The sequence below is a fragment of the Seriola dumerili genome, unplaced genomic scaffold, assembly GCF_002260705.1.
Source record: "Seriola dumerili isolate Sdu_G_001 unplaced genomic scaffold, Sdu_1.0 BDQW01000590.1, whole genome shotgun sequence".
In the NCBI taxonomy this organism is placed as follows: Eukaryota; Metazoa; Chordata; class Actinopteri; order Carangiformes; family Carangidae; genus Seriola; species Seriola dumerili.
Genome location: NW_019174845.1, coordinates 2833 through 23094, shown reverse-complemented (window position 1 = coordinate 23094; position 20262 = coordinate 2833). Strand labels below are relative to the sequence as shown.

The following is a 20262-nucleotide window of genomic DNA, read 5'->3' as shown; positions in this document are numbered from 1 at the left end:
GTAAAAGCCAGTATTATAATTTCCACTGCTAGGTTAATTATCTAATGTAAGGGAATTGGTTATTAAATATAGAATCATTTGCCCTTTACATATCTTTTAAACAGCTACCAGAGATGTTGGTTGTCAGTGTGAGGTAGCTCAAAAAAGCGCCAGTGTCCAAGTGAAGCCACGATATACAAAGAAGGAGTAAAGGTATCATCAAGTAAAGTTAACGTTTGCTACCAACCAGGTGTTTTAACATTTTTGTAACAGTAGATACGTGTGACAAAACGACAAAGTCGTCTTCTAACATGGAGAGTAATTTTTACCTGCATTATGTTTACTTCAACTGATTTGTATTGGTTTTGTTATGACATGCACATTGGTGAATACGGTCTACGTTTCCTATTTTCGTGTGAATTAGCAATCCAAGTGCGTCCCTTTACAAAGACTGCTTCATCATGCACGTCCACGAGCCAGATGTCACCCATACGTCTCCGCTACCCAGAATCTTTGCAGGTAATATGTCTAATGTGTTGTTGTCTGAGCTTCCCCCTCCCTTTTTGCTTGTTTGGAAAATCAAGAATATATCTGTCATTTCTTTTTTTAATTTGTTCTTTAAATATCCAGTACTCCACTGTACAGTGCAAAGAAGCATATGGTTTTTGAGGACAACTTGCTTCAGTTGCTCAGAGCATGCCCTACCTGCACACGCACACTGGAGACGTATGTTGTTGGAACTTTCCTGTCAGTCATCCAGGTAATTAAATCATGTCTTATCACTGACATTCATACTGAATTATTGCTCAGTGTAGCTTTTATCAGTACAAAAGCATTTGCTCTTGTCCCTTAGATATGCCACCACTGCCTTCATAGATCCCAGTGGAAAAGCCAGCCGTATATTGTGAACATCCCAGCTGGGAACCTACAGCTCTCAGCTGCAGTGGCTTTCAATGGTGCATCATTATTCAAGTCCACAAGGTAGGCTGAGGTGTAAAAGTCAGTTAGTTAAACTTCAAAATGCTACCGTAAGAAGAAATAATGTTTAAGCTCTTGATGTGACACAGCAGGTAATGCACATTTGTAATTAGTAACATAAACACAACTGGATTGTTTATGGAGGTGAGCCAGCTCCAGAGTCCTGGTGTTGTTCATGCTAGCTTAGTGCACGCAGTGACTTACTGGGACAACTAATACAGATGTGCCATTGTAAATGATATTAATTAGACCTGTGTTTTTCCTGCCAAAATTAGCCAAAAGGTCAAAAGTTTAATGTTTAAAAACTGCTTCTCATCAAAACCCATAACAGTGCTCAGGGCTTTCTCCTGGAAGAAAAAACATCCAGCAAAGTGGGAATTAACATATTTTTTGCAACAGGATTTAGTGTTTAGTGTTTATTTTATTATCATGTGTCAGAATGGTACAAAAGTAGGGTCTGAACATTAGGAAATCAAAAGTTCAGTTGTTCATTGATACAGACGTCCCGCTTAAAAAGCCAGTGTTCAATCCACTTGGCAACAATTAATTAATAAAGGCCTTTTCACGTGCGATACAGACAGTGCTGATCAAAACAAATCTGTCCATCCAGCTTTCAGGCTTCAGGCTTATTTACAGCAATGACTGTTGCTAGGGGTTAAGTGGTTGGCTTTCAGTATGGCTATACTGCACACAAGTTCAGCATCAGAATCAACAAACTCATGCTGTGAAATGAAATGGATGTGAAACAAGAAAAAGGAAACCAACATACTGTTTTCATATATCCCTGATCTACAGGCATCAGAATACAGATGGATTTATCGTAAATAGTAAATACAATCATGGATTTAAAAAACAACCATTTATACATAGGTAGAGATTAGATGTCAATACAATGCAATCATGGCAGTTTTTTGAATAATGCAATTTTTTTTTTGCTCAAGTGAAATGGTTTGTAACCGTCCAAAAATGTACACGCTCCAGGAATATTAACAGATGATGATGTGTACTGTTACACACAATGCCCACACTGGAAGGTGAGCTCACCTCCATTTACAGTATGCTAGATTGTCAAGTTGTTTCTGTTCAGTTGTAAAATCTTGTCTTGTTTTTGAGGACAGGCGCTGCATCCAAAAAGAAATCAGCAACTCAATGTCAAACCCTCTGTGGATTTCTGTTAATTCTCTGTGAGAATAAACTGATCAGTCATGCTGCTTAACACAGACTACACTGTGTAAGGCATACATAACACACAAACAAGCACGTTTTTGATATTTCACACTTCAACATAAATTCAAAAGAGAGAACATGGAAGTGGAAAGAAAAACTATTTTGGCACACAATGGAAAAAAAGCTTTTAAATGTATTGATTGAGGCTAGTTAGTGTGGACAAATGAGACATGATACTAATCAAAGTGCTAGAGATTTCTAGTAACTAAGGGGAATTTTATTAGTCACTAAAACTTCCTCTTTCGGGTGCTCTGCGAATGGCTGACTGACCTCATCTCAGACCTTCACACTAATTAACTGACACTGACGTGCAGGAAAGGGAGTGGGGCCGCAGGTTAAACATGCTCAACTCGTGACTCAGAGGGAAGTGACTGTGAGGGACTGTACGTGTCTGTAGTCATGGCTCTGGAGGTCAGACAAAACTACTGATGTGATTCCTGGACAAAATATTTGTGGATATAAAGGCAAACGTTAGTAGTAAAAAATGCAACTCAAACATTTGAGTGATGTGTCATAATGCTGATGTAGACTGACAATGGTAAAGCTGAAATGGAAAAAGGCCTGATGTATGAATATATCAACATGTACAGTAAATGGAAACTTTTAATAAATCCAACTATTCTGATGGGGTGTGAATAATCTCCCAGTGACGCCCTGAGATAGATTTCTATGAAACTCTTGAAGAGTAATTGAGTCCACCTGTTCCAACCAGGGTGAATTTAGGGCTAAAAATATATCGGAACTTAAATTCCTTAAATACATAAGGATGAAAAACACACTTGAAACAATAGCTGATGTGCTCTGTTTTGAAGGGACTATTTTGACACTCTGGTGCACTGCAGGAGGGGGATCTTTAGTGTCAGCAGCACTGCACTGGACTGCACTGCACCACTACATTGAACCATGTTACTTCCCTCCAGGTATACATTATGTGTAATATGATAGTATCTCAATTACTTGACTATTTGCAGTCATTTTTTGGCATCCAACAGGTCAACAGTCAATATCTGTAGAGTGTAATGAAAAACATGTTTTTGCTCTTACTTGGCACCTTTTAAAAATTAAACTAGAGCATAAATATTGAAATGGACATGCCACTTCAAAGAATTATGTTTAAAAATTGTACACATGAGGGAAAAGCTGAGATTTCCTTGTGAATTACTGTCTTGACTGCTAGTCAACACATTCAAGATAAAAGACTGCGCTTTAAGACTGTCTGGGTGCACTTTACTAGTGACCCCTCGAAGGGCATTTGGATTTAAGGCCATGGCCTAAGTGAAACAAAATTCACTGTGAACAAAGGTGCAGTTGTATTATTACAGTGAAACTTCCCTTGAAACTCTTGAATAGCTAAACTAAAACAAAAGAAACAGCTGGTAACAATAAGACCACATACCGCATGTCTGATATGCATGAAACAAAGACGTTAAACATTTCAGCTATACATTTTACAATACATGAAAAAAGAACAACATATGACCGTGATGTTTGTGATCATTAACAGGGCGTACGGCTTGTAAAAGGTAAGGCCATATTTGCAACAAAAGATGCCTGGCTGGAGTAAACATAGCAGGTATACTCCAAATGATGCTATTAAATCCAAGGTCTTAACAAGAAAAGCGTTTCAAGCAGACAAAGCACTATTGCACTAATTTGCACCATGCATGTGGAAATCACATATTCTGCATACTCTCTCTGTGAATAAATGTTTCCCTTGTGTAGGTCGGTCAAAACCAGTTTCCTTCACTCTGTAATTTCCTGTTTGTCCTCATTTTGCTCTTGGATGGATAAACAAAGTGCTGATGAATGTCCAGTTTCCCCTCGAGTAAACTGAGCATGATAAATATAATGGCTAGCATACAAACAACTGGGCACTTGAGTCACTAACATCAACACCTCTCTTTCTAAGACTGGCAGTACCTGGCAGCTAGTTACATCTCTCCTGTCTAACATCTGCACTTCATCCACTTGGAGGTGCCATATAAGTAATAATCACACTGAGCATAAAAGTACCTTGATTTTTGCTCCTTTTTATTGGTTTATATTATCTAGCAGCTGTGTGATTAGCATTGTGCAAGCTTGCATGTTTTAACTAGATAAAAACAAAGAAATCAACTGTGACAGGGAGTTCTCTGAATGTTTGTGTCTCTGTAGCTTTAATACAGGGACAGCAAACTTATGTGAGCAGAGGGACACTGTATAATTACAGTCTTGTCAGTGAAGAAATATATTAGCCTTCAATTGAAGAAAGGTCACTTGAGATCTCTGGCTACAGGTTTATGTTCCATAATAAGCTTAAAATAAATTGTTACTCTGTGGTGTTAAGTCACTCACTTAATTTCCATCACATATTACTTGAGTGTTAACCCAATCACATTACAGCCTCATTCACAGGCCCAAGCATGATACCAGTGTATATTAGCGTTTTAAAGCAAGAAATTTGTATCTTTGAGTCAAAATAAATTCTTGACTTTGTTTAAATAGGCCCAAATATACTGATATAAAGCCCATCTCACATACCTTAAAACACATCAGTAATGTATGTGATGTTTAGTCATGCAAAACAAGGTAAAGCTTGGTTACATGTCTAAATAAGACATGATGTTTTGTGAAGCAAAATAAAGTGTCCAAGAAGAAGCTCCCCAGCTCCCATACAGCTAACGAAAAGCCTGGCCACAGGACGACATTATAAATTAACAACTGCAGGGTATTTAGACATTGTACTGTAGAGTTTGTTCCCATTTGTTTCCCATATGACAGCTTTTCTTTGATGTCATTTCATCAGTCTAAGTTAAGGCCTAAGCTGTGAGATCACCTTTTGGATGATCTTCATCATAGAGTCATTTTGTTCGCATAAAAAGATGCATCCAAGCACGTTGAGTGTACAGAGAGCCTGAAGAAAACAAAAAGGGCCAAACCTTCATGCCTCAACAAGCTGGCTGTCAGTTGCACTATTAATTTTTTCTAACATCTGCCAGTATTCTCAGTAACACTACACTGCAACTGCAAATGTAATAGTAAAAGTAAAATTTTGATTCTCAAGGCCAGAGGAATGTCAGGCAAACATTGCTATGAGCATCTTCAATTTGTGCATGTATCCCACGGCCAGCAAAGAAGTGATAGTCAGCACGCTTAGCTCACTGGCAAGGCTGAATCGTGCAAAGTTTTTTTCTGTTTTTTGGCTCTTTCCAATAAACAGGTTTGCTTTAAACAGGTCCTACTGTGGCATGCATATGTGACGTCACCTGCTTGCATCCCTGCAGCTTGATATTTAGAATGAAATTACAGAAAAGCCACATTAGTAAACCACCTTTCATCACCAAGGTTGGTTATGAGATTTTTCCTTGAAGATCATGAACTTAGAGATTCCTTGGAGGTCTTGAAGTATGACATCCATGCTTTCATAGTTCCTGTCAGGGAAGCCTCATCCCTCGTCTGAGCCCACATGGACAACAATGCTGCAAACCTCTCAAGGTTTGCCTCTCTTTATAAACAAAATCACTTCTCGTTTGTTTCTCAAATCAAACTTTTCTCCTTTGCAGCTCACCGCTGAGGTTTGGTTCAAGCTTGCTCCTTATCGGCCCTCCAAAGCTGCTCTTTGACTTCTGATGGCAGCGTGTTGAACAGGTCCTCCTCCACCACCAGACCACTCCTCTTCAACAGCCGACACTCGCCGAGCTCCACCGGGAGACACTCCAGACGGTTCCCTCTCAGCTCCAGCTGGGTCAACCCGGTGAGTTCTCCGAAGCGTGATGGCAGCGTCTGCAGGCAGTTGTTTCCCAGATTCAGTGTACGCAGCTTCTTACACTGGAAGAGCTCTGGGGGCAAAGTCTCAATCTGAAGTGGAGAGGACAAGAGGCAGAACAAAGAGGGGTGTAAATTACCAGTGAACAGAAAGTCTGAGCTGTTCAATTTTTAATCCATATGCCATGGCCAGATGAGGCAGGGACTAGAGATGTGAGCAAAGGGCATTAAGAAAAAGAGGCAGCTGTTTCAACTATATTGAGTGGAGAAGGGTTCGTTTATAGATCCTGTTCATTTCAGATGTTACCGAATTTAAAAAAGAAAAAAAAAAGATTAACACAAGCCAGGCCCCAGGACAGGAAACAAATCAAAATAAGATTAAAGGGCACTCAAAAGTTGCTGTCAGACTAAGTTTCATAACAGATTTAGCATACTGGAAAAAGAAAACAAACAAAATAGCTTCAAAGACCGACAAATAATTTAAAACCAACAGCCAGCCATGTACCCTCAGAGCCTTTGTGTGCTTACGCTCCATGAACTTCTTGTCCTATTTTGAATTCTTTGTGTTTGCCTAAAAACAACAATTCGAACCCTAAAGCTCTATAAGCACCTATTATTAATTAACATCTACAGAAATCACATCCCATCTACATTGACACAATATTCACAATTACACAGCTAATTTGAATTGATAATGTGCTAACAGTGTAAGGGAGGATGTAGGCAAAAGAGGCCTTAAAAACACCTTGAATTGTCTCATTTAATGGAGCTATTTTTGGCTGCACACAAAATACTGGAACCTGTTTCCAGTGTGAAACCACACAAGCAAACACAATAAAATGGCAGTAATAGTAGGCTTTACTGAAAACACATGATCCTGTATGCATGCTTTTGAGTGAAAAACAGCGTTAACAGGAGAATGCTGTTTTTCTAAATTCTCACGGTGAACAAACTGCATCTCCCTGAATGAAATTCCTACATTGCAAATCAAATAAAAAGCATTTTGTTAAGACTGAAATGATGTACTACTTCACCACAAACCAAATGGACTAAACCACCCAAAAGGACATCCTTGGAGGTCTTGAAATCCTATAATGGCAGGATTTGGCACAGCCCTCAAAATTTTTAAGTTAATGACCTTTTCAACTGAAATAAACAGCAGCCTAAATAAAGGGCATTTGTGAGGGTTTACTCGAAAAGTAATAGTTCACTTCTCAGGATGTATACTGGAGATGGAAACATTTTTATCATCCTCTCTTCTAAGAGGGAATCATGCTCAATGAATCATAATGTGCTCTCACAGAAAAATTGTTTAATTAAACCATAAATGTGACTAAGCTTTGAACTCTCTAATGGTTTCAATTTATTAGACTGAAAGAAGAAAAGAAACAAGACCTGTAGTAAAAACCTGTGGTTCATTCCACACAGGACTTTTATCTAACATGTTAGCAGTTCATTTGACTGCTATGTACAGGACACGCCTGAGTTTCAGTTACTGGAAAACAGATAAACGGACCGAGATCATAGCATGCTTTTCAACTTTTATGTCAACTGAACTCAAATGTTTTTGCTGCATGAAGCATAAATCTACACCTCTGAGGACAAAATTTAAACTGGGAAGTATACAATCCTGTATCTGTTGACAATACACAACTGAAAAACTGTCTAAGCCTCAGTCATGTGGTTATCTTTAAAGTCATAATTTCCAACCTATCCATGAACATCTCAGCGTTTATAAGAGCTGACCTTTGTAAATACCTTATCTGGCCTTTGAGCTAATCTTATTCACACATGATAGAGAGATAGAGGAGTGGAGACAAACTTTCACTGAGATGAAAACATTGCAGTGAAAAAAAATTTTAAGTTGTGTTTTTTTTTTTTTTTCTCACCCTGTTTGCTGTCACAGCGAAGTACTGCAGGTTCTGGAGGAAGCCTACATCAGCGTGGATGCTGGTCAGATTGTTGTGACTCAGGTCTAAGAAGCGCAGCTTGCGACAGAAGAAAAGCTGGCTGGGGATTTTCTCAATCTTGTTCCTGTTCAGATACAGCCGCTCCAGGTTGGTAAGTGTTCCGATCTGAATGGGTATGTAGGCGATCTGGTTGTACCACAGCTTCAGGCACACAAGCCGATGCAGATGCTGGAAGCTGATGATCTCCTCTATTGTCTTCAGATTGTTGTCCTTCAGGTCAATCTCCTGCAAGTTGTGCAAACTAAAGATGGAGTGAGGAATGCGTTCAAGATCACAGCGAACCAGCTCGAGCTCCGTCAGGTTGACCATTTTCTTCAGGCTGTTGAGCACCATGAGCTTGGTACCCTCGTTATTGATGGAGAGCTTCTGGAGGTGCACGCCCACATCTGTCACTACCTGCGGCAGCTTGGTTAGGTTGCTCTTGAGACGTAGCACTTTGAGCCTTTTGAGCTCCCTGAGCCCATCGATGACGATGTATCGATTGTTCTCAGCACTCAGGTTCCCAGTTAGGTGCAGCTCACTGAGGTTCTTCAGACTGTAGATCCACAGAGGGATCTCCTTGATGTCAGTGAACTTGATGTGGAGAGACTTCAGGTTTTCCCTCAGGAAAGCCAGAGCTGGAGCCTCAATTTTAGCTGGTGTGTGATAGAGCCACATCTCTCTCAGGTTGGAAAGCTGGGCAATGATTGGTGGGATAGTTACATCAGGGATAAGCTCCAGCTTGAGCACTTCGAGCTCTATCAGATCAAACACTGTGTCTGGGATCCCACTGAGCATGAACAAATGCAGCTCCAGCTTCTCCTGGGAGTTCTTGGTGATGCGCTGCCTCAGCTTCTCCAACGTCCACTCATTGTTCAGGTTCAGCTGCCTCAGCTTGTTCTCGCTCACCTCTGACAGAAAAACAGCAAAGCGCTTGGAGTAGAGAGGGTCATACTGATCTATCATGTGTAGCATGAAGGCAAAGTCGTTCTTCACGTCAGGGATGTCACTATAGCTGCTCTCCTCCCGGATTGACTCAAAGGAGTATCTTTTGAGGGAGCGACTGAGCATCCAACACAGAGTGTACATGCAGATAAGGCCATAAACTACAACCAAGCTGATGTAGAAACAGGCCAAAATCTTGAAAAGTGTTGCTAACGGGTGAGCACAAGAGAACGTGCTATACCCTGTTAGCTTCTTAAGGTTTACTGCACACACTACACTGAATCTGATGTAGTGTACATAGTAGGCTGTGTAGCAAATTATCAGTATAAACTTGATTACTTTGATGATAGTCTGACGTATGTAAAGACGGTAGACTATATCACCCTCCTCTACATGTATCCTGAACTTCTTCACCTTCTCAAATAGAGCCTTAGCCTGCTCCCCTTCTTTTTTATCTAAAACCCCAGTTTCAGAGCGATCTACAATTCCTTGTTCAATTCTGGACTTTGTTCTTTGAAGCATGGGCACGCTAGCTTCCACATCCTCGCTCACACACGAAGCCTTCTTGTCCATCGAACCATTCATTTTGCCGAGAGGTTTGGGATCGCTCTCCTCCACCACGGTCTCAGACAAAGCCCTCGTTGTCCACGGGGAGTCAAAGCACTTGAGGAGGATGGAGACAAAGTGCTCCAGTTTTGAGCTTGTGCGGGGAAACTTGAACCAGAAGTTGCTACAGGCCAAGAAGATGAGGGTGTGGAGTAGCACCAGATAGGGGAAATATTTGGCAAACCAGTGTAGTTCGTTCTCGTAGCAGACTGCATCAACATAATTATACTGATGACGGTCGAGGTCATACTGAATGCCTTTGGGTTCCAGTACATAGGGGGTGGTCATGTTTGGGACGGGCATGGTCTCGCATGACCTGTTGACCACCCACTTGCAAGGCAGGCAGATCATCTTGTCCTGCGTGACCTGCAGTGTACCACCGAACACTGCGATCATCAGCATGACGATTGAGATGTAGTCGGTGAATACGTCCCACCATGGCTTCAGGATACGGTACGCTGGCTGGGTGTCAGCAAAGTACCGGAGCTCTGTGATGGGAATCATGATGGTTTATCTAAAAAAAACAAAACACAGAGAAAACAGAAAATGAGGAATTAGTTGGTAACACGTCAATTTTACAACATGATGGACAGTTTTGGAAACCTGTATGTGCTTGTGGTTAAAATCATAGCACAGCAAAATGTTATTCCTGGGGGTTGTTTCTGGAGTTGCCTGACTGGCCAACAAAAAGAGGCCCAGTTGCATCAGACCTGTTTAAATGGTGTTGATTGCCAATTGGACTGCACTGTTGCTCCTACGTCATATGGGAGGGGGAGTGTTTTCTAGTTAGATTTTTCTTATTATTTCTTTGACAACTGTGTTTTTGATATTGATGTTTCATTACTTTTGTGTCTGAATGGCGTGCTCAGCCACTACATACTGAATGTTTCCCCCATGTCTCAGTTTTTAAGGTCAGTTTGTGCTTCTCAGTTCTCTTCTGTTAGAGACTCCAATGAGTCCAATTCAGTTATCATCACACATATAGCACAGTCAGCATGTTAAAAGCCACATGTGTAGTTACCGGACTGGCAGTGATTGTATGTACTTTAGAGTCTGCTGTGCAGTAGGGATAAACCCAAGCATCCTGCATATCCCGACAGCACACAGCGGTTCAGAGACTGCAGAGCAAGTGGAAGCACAAGGACCACAGGCTCTGACACAGCACAGTTCACACAAGTCCCGTTTTCTCCATCTGATGTGCTTCAATTTTTCTGCATGACCATGTTTACGGCCTGCTGAAGTTTTAACAGTGTTTAACAGTGTTCCTCTAAATTAATATATCATTCTCAGAAGCTAGGACAAATTCCACTCAAATATCTCAGAACAAGACACAAATGATTAATTTTAATTTCAAGAGGAGCTCAGTCAAATGGGTTGATTCTACTCCTTACACAGTAAATTATCAGAATGAGAAAGAATACTAAAAACTTCAACTTTGACTTGAAAACTCTCTCAGCAAAATGGAAGTGAAACCAAGTGCAATCGTGCTGCTGACCACGAAACAAATAAACCCTAAAACCAAGACACTCTCCCAGATGTCCATTTACGCTGGAGTACATCTGTCATACCACAACTGGGTTACTTCCTCACACAGTAAATGTGAGTAATGCAAAAACTACAGCAATCTAAGCATTTTCTTTCTTATCCAAGCTGTTTCAAGGCTTAATGTTAACCCTGGACTAAGCTGTAACATGGAATAAAAGTGTAATGTGGGCAAACCCCATCTTGCAGTATATCTGGGGAGAATAATCAAAAATCATCATATCACTTTTGTTTCCTCTTAGAACACAAAGCTGGGAGCAGTTGATTTAAAAAAAAATCTCCAAAATTGTATTTCACTGTCTACTCAACTCTTACTTACAGGAAAGGGATGAAAGAGGATAGCTGGTCAAGTGGTCACAAAAAAAGCTTTGTTTTATCCAGTTCAAACCAGAATGGTACAGTCGCTGTGGGCCTCCTCTGTGAGGCCGCTGCTTTACCTCAACTCAAACTACAGCACACAGAGACCCAACAGCTGCTAAGAACCTCTAAATGATGATCATTCACATGGTATTAAAAACAAGAGACAATCTTTGACACAAATTAAGTTTCCATTCCACTGTATGGCTAAGATTAATCACAAATCCAAAACCATAACAGCCCATCAAATATGTTTTGACTGAAACTGTGTGAAACTGCAGTAGAAGTGTTTCCTAATTCAAACTAAAGCTAGTGGCCTGTCACATGACTGCACTGAAAAGGTCAAGTAAACTGTAACTATAAAGACTAAAATAAAAGCTGTAAGTTTTGAAGAGAACTCTGGCCATCCAGAATATTAACAAACAAAGATCCTGTAAACTCAGTGTTACATAATAAACATACCCAGTCACTGATATCTTTGGTCCAAAAGAACAAGTTTTTTTTCACATTATCCTGGAAAATAAACACAAGTCTGCAAGCTCTTTATCTTGTTTATGAATCACACTGCACGTCTTCCTGAACCACCACCCACAATTCCAACTAAGGACTTTTCTTCTGATGAACTGTAAGCAATCTGATCATTCTCACCACCACAAACACAACAGAGGAATATGGTGTTCTAATCCTCAAATTAAAACTTCATTTAAAAAGAAAAAGGTAAAGACTGGACTACATAGCGCCTCTTCTCTTGGTTTCCTGTTTGTAGATTTAGCCCAGTACATTTCTCCTGAATTTGTTCCTGGAACAGAGCTGCTTTTGTGTAGGCGATTTTTGTCAATGAGGCTCTGATACATGGGCTGAGAGAGGTACAGGTGAACCTGGATGCTGTGAGAGCCAATACTTTACAGAGCCAAGCACCATTTTCCTCAAGGACACTAGTGTCTCAACTGAATTCAAACAGAAAAATAGAGGGGAAAAAACCATCTGACTTGAATGTCAATGGCATATTCTCTACCTATATCTCCTGAAAAGATTGTAAAATTTGCCTGAAGTTGACCTTTTTAACTAAATTATTTCAAATTGACAGCCTACATCAACAAACTGATTAAATAATCTCAAAAAACATTATTCAACCACAGGGTAACTTTAAGACACACAGGAAGGTCAAGGTTCTGAATCTGACAGCTGATTGAGGCCCTTTTATTTGAGGAGTGGTATGTTTATGGGTTCCCTTAATGTATGGATGGAAAGAATGTCAGCATTGCCATCATTTATAGAAGGCTTAAACTTTTATTACATTCCATTAGACTGATTTGTGTTGTTTTTCTTTGATACGTCCGTCAATTTTCTCCCTGCAACAACTTAATTTCCATGTAAGTACTTGATTACACCCAAAGGACCTTCCAAGTCCTAGCAACAGAGAGCATTACACAGCCACTGAGTGATTCTCCATCCTTATTGTTCACTATGATTCAGCATGGATGAGTAACCTTCAAGGGATGATAGTTTTTGGGATTCTTTCACTAGTTCTGAGTTGTTGAAACCATTATTTCCATATCTGTCTTGTCAACAGCATGCGATCTATAGTTGTTTTTTAACGTGTGCTGGACTAGATGTAGGGAAAAAATTAACCAAGTCTCAGACAAGTTTAAAACAGGATCACAAGACTCTCTGACTATCTCATACTGAAAGTCTGTCAGTGATGAGTGCACACCAAAACTCACACAATTAGTTGATTGATAGAGAATCAATCCACAACTATTCTGTTTAATGTGAGAAATTGTTGCTTTACACAATATTACGGATATCTGACCTACCTGATCATATAGTTTACATTTATGAATTCATTTACTTGAGTTCATGCCGACTAGTTTTATTATTAGTCCACTTCTGGCCAGCAACTTGTGGTGTTTTCATGAAATGTGCACATGAAATTGCGCCACACAACTTCCACTTTCAGTAAGTTGTATTGGACTATACCAGCTGGGATCGAGGGGGGGGGGTAGTGATAGTCATACCATGTATTCTATAGTTTAGTATTATAGAATTTGGGTGTAAGCATTTATAAATATATAGTAGATTTTTTTTTTTTTTTTTAATCACACCTGTGCTTGTTGTTAGAGAAGTTGTTGATCTTCTGTATATGCAGAGGGCTCAGGGCATTGTTTTGCCCTGCAGTTAGCCTCTCTCTGTGCTCTATCATCCATGCTGCTGCATCCATCGAGTCTGCTGGTCATTTCAAAAAACAAAAAACACAGCTCTGAAAACCTGTTTGAACTGATCCTGGTCCACATTACACCCCAGAACTGCTGGTTGTCATCCTGTAGAAGGGTTATTCCACCAAAAATCCTACATAACTGAAATGCAGAATCTTATTATGAGTTTGACAAAAAAAAACTATAACTATAACTACTAATGTGAAGTGGTCACATCTGGCCGTTACCTGACCTGTTAAATAAGGTCAGCATCAGCCTTGATAACAAGAAAAGATTTTGGTCTCTTCTGCACATATAACCTATCCACAAACAAATATATTTGAGAGGTGAAATTATTATATCATTCTGATTTTTATTAATCTGCCTGTTGCTGGGTTAAGCTCAAGCCAGCAACATATCACTGTATATTTTTTGAGGTGATGCTGTTAATAGCTGTACTAAAGGTATAAAGGAATCAGGATCATGTTTTTAGCAGGCGATAAGGGGATCAAAAACATCCACAGATCCTTCCAAAACATGAGATTTCCCCTGTCCCTTGAAAACAAAATCCTTCTGGCATGGGCCATCTGTAGGAAACAGAGTTATCACAGCTTCAGATCTCAGCCCATCTGACCAACCCTGCCAATGGCAGACTTGTGACATTAAGAGACTGCAGCGCAGTCCTGACCAAATCAAACTGGTTCTGGCTCACAAAAACCTACTTTTTTTTCTGAAGAAAGCACTGGAGAAGTCACACTCATACATGTTCACATTACACATCTGAAACAAGGGCCATTTAAAGTGACTTTATAAAGTCTGTTTTGATTATATAATTTCACTAATGTGGTTAACCTTAATGTGACTAGTTATATGGCCAATATTGCACAGTCATATATCACCCTGACCACAAAAGACTACAATGATGCTATAAAAGATCTTACACAGAAAAAATACAAATACAACACCAAACATATATGCTATTACATGGATATTACCGTAACACTATAGCCTATTGTATCACTGTAATATTTGTGTAATGATAAAAACACAAATTCACTATGAACTCAACAATATACTAGGGCTGCCACTAATGATTGTTCTCATTATCAATTCATACTTTTTAGATTAATCGTTTTGATAATGAAATGACAGTGAAAATTGCCTATTATAATTTCCCACAACTCAGGGTGACATCTTTAAATGTCTGATCAACAGTTCCAAACCCATATATTATCAGTTTACTACCATGTGTGATACAGATACAGCATAAACTCTTCATATTTGAGTAACTAGACACAGCAAATCTTTGACATTTTAGCTCGAAAAATGACTAAAAGAATTACTTGAGTATCAAAATAGTTGTCGATTCATTTTCTGTTGATGGACTAATCAATTAATCAACTAATCATTCCAGCTCTACAATATAACCACAGACATAATTTTCTTCGCAATGGAAACACTGCAGTTAATCAACTTAGCTTTAATGTTTTTAGAGTCCTACAGTCTGACGCGTATTTCCATAATTAATATACTGTTTACAGCTTCAGTGTTTAATCAGTAATATTGTTTTTCCATAATACCAGAATACCTTACTGGCCTTCAACTGTGGATGAAATGTTTCTGATGTATGATCGAGAATATATTATTAGCTAAAATTAATCTGGGATTAAGAGTCTGACTGTAATGCTGACTGTATAATAACATGTAATCCAACCAAGACTGCGACCTTTTACTAACTGGTCTTCGCCACAACAGGCTGACGAGCGGCAACGGGAAACGATGTCTCATACCGATGCCCAGTTAGCACGCTGCGGCAGTGAAATCACACTGAACCACAGCTAACCAGCTAGTTACACATTTTAAGAAAAATGCCCACCTGTTTTATTAAAGCTGGTGTCTCTCGCCTCCTCCGCACACGGGTGACACATTTCTCTAACGTTTCTCGGCAGCTGTGGCCAGTCGGACACCGGGCCGGGGCCCCGTACGACAGTGACTGAGGTGAAACCCACACGAAGGCACAAACCGTGCGGGTCCGTCAGCTAGCACAAACCGCTGCTGCTGCACGAGACAGGGGGAAGTCCTAAGACAAAGCCGTTTTCAAAATAAAAGCACAGCGGCAGTATGAGAAACTGTCATACAAAAAAATCTTTATTAATGAAGTAAAATATTGTGTAATTGCTATATTATGTTTATAAGCAACATTAGATCTTTGTTTTCATTGTTTTTCTCTTCATTTCTTTTAGGTGATGTGGAGGTTGTTTTTGTAGTACTGATTATAATGTTGCACCTGATGAATGGTTATATTCCACTTCTATAAGTTGTTGTACAGTAAATTATAAAACATTTGTATACAGTACTATGCAAAATGTTTAGGCACTTGAATGTTTAGATTCTTGTCCAGGAGACATCTGCAGCGTGACAACAATCCCAATCCCAATAATAGAGCCAGAGTTATTAAGAAATATTCAATGACAAGAAGAACAAGGTGTCCTGCAACCGGTCCCCACAGAGATCTGAACATCATTGAGTCCATCTTGGATTACACGAAGAGGCAGATAACATTGAACTATGGCAAATTTTCTGAGACACCTAACTGTCAAGTACCTTGAAAACTGAGCAAATGTACCTAGGAGAATTGATGCTGCTTTAAAAGCAGTGAATCATTTTTTTCTGTTTATTGTACTTTGTATGCTTTGTATGAAGTTAATAAATAAATAAAAACAATTCATGGCATTATTTTTGAAAGCATCCTCACTTTACTGTAATACATAATGGTTTTGCACAGTGCAGTTTATTTTCAAGAAATTATTATGTTTGAGTGGCTTTGTTTTGATTCCAAGGTGGCAATTTGGTCATGTAGTTACATTTTTAAGTTTTTAAGAAAGATGACACAATTTTTAAAAAAAAGTTTTTAGCACTCTGGAGCTAAGTGATTTCACTGTTTGAGAGGCCAATACAAAGTTATTGTGTCAGCAAAAAGCCATACAAAGTTACAAAAATGAAGTAATATAGCCAAAATTTGACTTCCAGCAATACATGAAGCAGTTCTCAGTTCTCATCCTCTTGACCAAAAGTATTGTGGCAGATGTGCTCAGCTTCATTTCAACACTCACCTACGAACAGATGCATTTCACAAAGCCTATAATCAAACTTTCAGAGAGGAGTGTTCCTATTGAATAATAAATGTTGGCTTAAAGTGAGGTCTTATAAATAAGTAATGAATGCTTCCTGTAAAAATTAATTGTGCATATAGTGTAATATTAAACCAGTAGCACTTGATTGTCTCATAAGGTAGACAACCCCACCTCTTGTCATATATCTCATTTTTCTGTCCTGGTTTATTATAAGTGATACTGTATATGTGAAACAGCTCTTTTGATTAGGTTGTAACAATTAATTTAAGACTATAAGAGAGGAATACAGTACACAAAAACGCATGTGCACAAAGCACAGATGCAGTGTGTGAGCACTGGGAACCCTCCCAGTTTCAGACTGACTGCAGTTTGCTCTAAACAAGCTTCCCCCACATTTCCTAGCAGGATTTATGAACACACCCTTCAGTCACCACCAGCTCACTAAATTGGTCATTTGTGCTTATTGTCATTCAGCTCAGCTTTACACTGCTGGAGCAGCCTTGGCCTCAGCCAGTTGAAACAATGGTGAAAATTGTTTTGTTATAAATGCATAATATGTCCTTACGTCTCCTATTCCCTCTAAAGCTTTTGCAAATAATGAGGTGATGATAACTGTCTGTGCACAACTCTTACAATATTAATAGCAACCTAATATAGGATGCTGGTTCTGACTTGTGCCACACTGGCCATCCCAGAGGTATTTTGAGACTGGGAGAAAAATTGTATTTTGTTTTTGTGTTTTGTGTTTGTGTTTAAACTTTCACAATCTTTAATGCTGAAATTTAAAAAAAACAAGGTCATAATTCTTCTGAAAGATTGCTTCCACCCACTCTGACCAGCGACAGTGGTGGAGAGTAACCATACTACAAGTCCTACTAGTCCTGCATTCAAATTTTACTAAAGTAAATGCTCATGAATATTATCAGCAAAAACTACTTAAAGTATTAAATGTAAAAGTACTCATCATGCTGAATGACACAAGATTGTTATTACTGATGCATTAATTGGTAAGCACCATTTAAGGTTGTAAGTGCTCAGGGTGGAGAAAGACAGTATTCTGTCAAACACATCACGGAATAAAAACTTAATCAAAGCTTCTAAGCTGATTATATCTATTACAAATCTATCTTATATTCATATAATGATTTTTTCTTTTATATTCCTGTTTAGAAAGATATTCGTTTGAGGCTCCAGCAAACAAAGTGCAATTATTCCTGAAGTGTCAGGTCAGTAAGTACTTTTTGTTATAGGAACAATTTGCAAATAAAGTTTGTTTTGAAAATACCCTTTGATGATGTCATCAAATCGCGACAACACCCTCGTTGATTAAATCGTGTGTAACTCGTCTATAACTCAGAAACAGGGCAGCTGTCATGTTGGCTTTACACTAGTGTTTTGCTCTTTTGCGCTCATCACACCCTTCGAAGACGATGTTGTCTGTCAGACAGTTGTTTCGGTGTTATCGCAGCCCTTCAGCTCTGTCCAGACTGTGCACCGCCGGGTTTCACCGACCAACGACGACCACAGCCAGGACGGGGCTCCTCTCCCGGAATGACCAGTATAGACTTTGTTACTTGTTACCTACTGACAGAGGCGAAGCTGACCTGATCAGCTGTAGAGGAGTCTCAACTTCACCGAGTATCAGAAGTGACGCTGTTGGGAAGATCCATACAACACATTACCATCTTGTTTACACATGCAAGGTAGCAGAACCAGAAATTCTAAAACAGCTTTGGTTGTCTTGATGTATTTTATGTGGTCACACCCATGTAAATCTGACATACAGGCTGTATCATGTTTACAGGTTTGCTCTACTAGATCCACACAGAAGATATCCAAGCAGGCTTACCACAAAGGTGTAGTGATAGTGACATGTCCGGGATGTAAGAATCACCACATCATCGCTGATAACCTCAGCTGGTTCTCTGATCTGGAAGGGAAGAGGTTGGTGGTGCTTTGAACTTCTCATCGTAAAACAGAATATGTCATTGATTTATAATAACATCCAAACCGTAACCATTTATACATTAGTCCATTAATGTAGGAGTATTTTGGTAAATGGCACGAGATAAACAAGTCGTCAGTTTATTTATTATTTATTGAGCACATTTAAAAACAACAAACGTTGACTGAAGTGCTTTACAAAGAGATTCAATCATGGGATTATTTAACTGATGATTAAAATCAAATAAAATACAGCAATATATAAGAGAATTTATAAAAGCATAGAATAACTGAATACAATCATAAACTCAACAGCATTGCAGGGAGAACAAGTATACAAACAACACCTCTGTGATCATTTAAGGCTGTCAGAAGAGCTCAAGAAATTTAAATTTTGATATACCAACAACTGCATACATTACAAGTCTGAATGGCTCATGTTCTATGTTGTTTTTGTCTTAGGAACATTGAGGAAATCCTTGCTGCCAAAGGAGAGACTGTGAAGAGGATTGAAGGAAGTGCTGCTTTGGAGATAGTGGTGGATGAATCCAACAAAGACAAGTCACAATGTAGTGAAGACACTGAAAAATCAGACATTAATCCAGAAAAACAATAGTGCTGTGTTTATACTGTATGTAGATATTGAAAGATGTATATATTTATTTTTATAATGCATGTAAATCTTTTTAATTGCTAATGTTCTTTTGTCTTGAAATCTGAGCAATGTGGGACTAGCTTTTAATAGCTAGGGCTAGAACTGTAATCCCTGCTAAATGATTGTAAATTAAACTGAAAAAGTCATGTATTCAATTAAAACCATCCCAACATTTTCTGACTACAACCAAAGCTATTCAGAAGCATCTTCCTCTGTATGTAAATTGCCTATTATGTATAAAGGTTGTATTTTACCATATTTCATCTAAATATTAAATGCAGTTCCGCTCTAAACGTGTGTATGTTACAAGGGCGTAGGTTTGCATATGAACGGCGGAGACATGTCCCTACCAATATTTGGTGAACTCGTTCGCACTATGTTTGGAGTTAAGTCATATTACATCATTCCAATGGGCCCTCCAAGACAACTGATTTAGGCATGCCAGCATTTGATTGACTGAAAGAGCAGGGGCTATTTTAAGGGTCACGTCATATGAGAATATCACAGTGGTACCTAACGTCAGCAGAAAAATGTCAACTGATGTTATTTAACCATGTTAGTTAGCGTTAACTAGCAAGCTAACCCTGGCTAGTAGGCTAGAGGTCAGGTTGCTAGCAGGAGGAAACATAGGATGGTGGATATATCAAAGTATGAGTTTAATTACTGTTGAAAAATCCCATCGTCAACATGAATACAATGATTGATTTTTTTATGCTTTACTATACTATGGCGTTTTTATGCCTTACTATCTATGACGTTTAATGCATTATTACAAAACAGTTAGTTCCGAACAAGTAAATTGATTCGACAAAAGGCATGTATCACTCCGCCTCACAGGTGTTCTTTTAGCCGTTAATTAGCGTTACATTGACGGTCGTTACCTATTTGACATTGTCACAAACTTTGCAAAGATTAATAGATTTCCAGGAGTAATGATTGAATTAAATTATGTATGTTCGTCAGAAGAGGATGACGGGAGGGAAAGAAGCCAGGATGCTTCAGCGCAC

At 39.1% G+C, this 20262-nt stretch overlaps 2 protein-coding genes across 3 annotated transcripts; one reads left to right on the top strand and one right to left on the bottom strand.

The window, feature by feature from the left end:
- Positions 1-1370: 1370 nt before the first annotated feature.
- lrrc8a (leucine rich repeat containing 8 VRAC subunit A) lies at positions 1371-15554 on the bottom strand. 2 transcript variants are annotated; one of them, XM_022764822.1, is made up of 3 exons: positions 15399-15554; positions 7818-9942; positions 1371-6021 (listed from the first exon to the last, which is right to left on the bottom strand). In XM_022764822.1, exons 2-3 carry the CDS (start codon positions 9930-9932, stop codon positions 5746-5748), a joined length of 2391 nt encoding a protein of 796 aa, XP_022620543.1. In that variant the 5' UTR covers positions 9933-9942; positions 15399-15554; the 3' UTR covers positions 1371-5745. The 2 variants fall into 2 exon arrangements, with proteins under 2 accessions (XP_022620543.1, XP_022620544.1); XM_022764823.1 differs by lacking the exon at positions 15399-15554 and adding an exon at positions 13433-13503.
- Positions 15555-17963: 2409 nt separating this feature from the next.
- Positions 17964-19536, top strand: dnlz (DNL-type zinc finger). Its single transcript, XM_022764838.1, has 3 exons — positions 17964-18359; positions 18461-18600; positions 19063-19536. Exons 1-3 carry the CDS (start codon positions 18087-18089, stop codon positions 19214-19216), a joined length of 567 nt encoding a protein of 188 aa, XP_022620559.1. The 5' UTR covers positions 17964-18086; the 3' UTR covers positions 19217-19536.
- Positions 19537-20262: the final 726 nt, after the last annotated feature.

Bases quoted from the DNA above. Each gene is read 5' to 3' on its own strand.
- lrrc8a (XM_022764822.1), bottom strand. From the start codon at position 9,932: ATGATTCCCATCACAGAGCTCCGGTACTTTGCTGACACCCAGCCAGCG. The intron at 6,022-7,817 runs GTGAGAAAAAAA...TCTCCACTTCAG, and splicing joins TCGCTGTGACAGCAAACAGG to ATTGAGACTTTGCCCCCAGA.
- dnlz (XM_022764838.1), top strand. From the start codon at position 18,087: ATGTTGTCTGTCAGACAGTTGTTTCGGTGTTATCGCAGCCCTTCAGCT. The intron at 18,360-18,460 runs GTAGCAGAACCA...TCATGTTTACAG, and splicing joins ATCTTGTTTACACATGCAAG to GTTTGCTCTACTAGATCCAC. The intron at 18,601-19,062 runs GTTGGTGGTGCT...TTTTTGTCTTAG, and splicing joins TCTGATCTGGAAGGGAAGAG to GAACATTGAGGAAATCCTTG.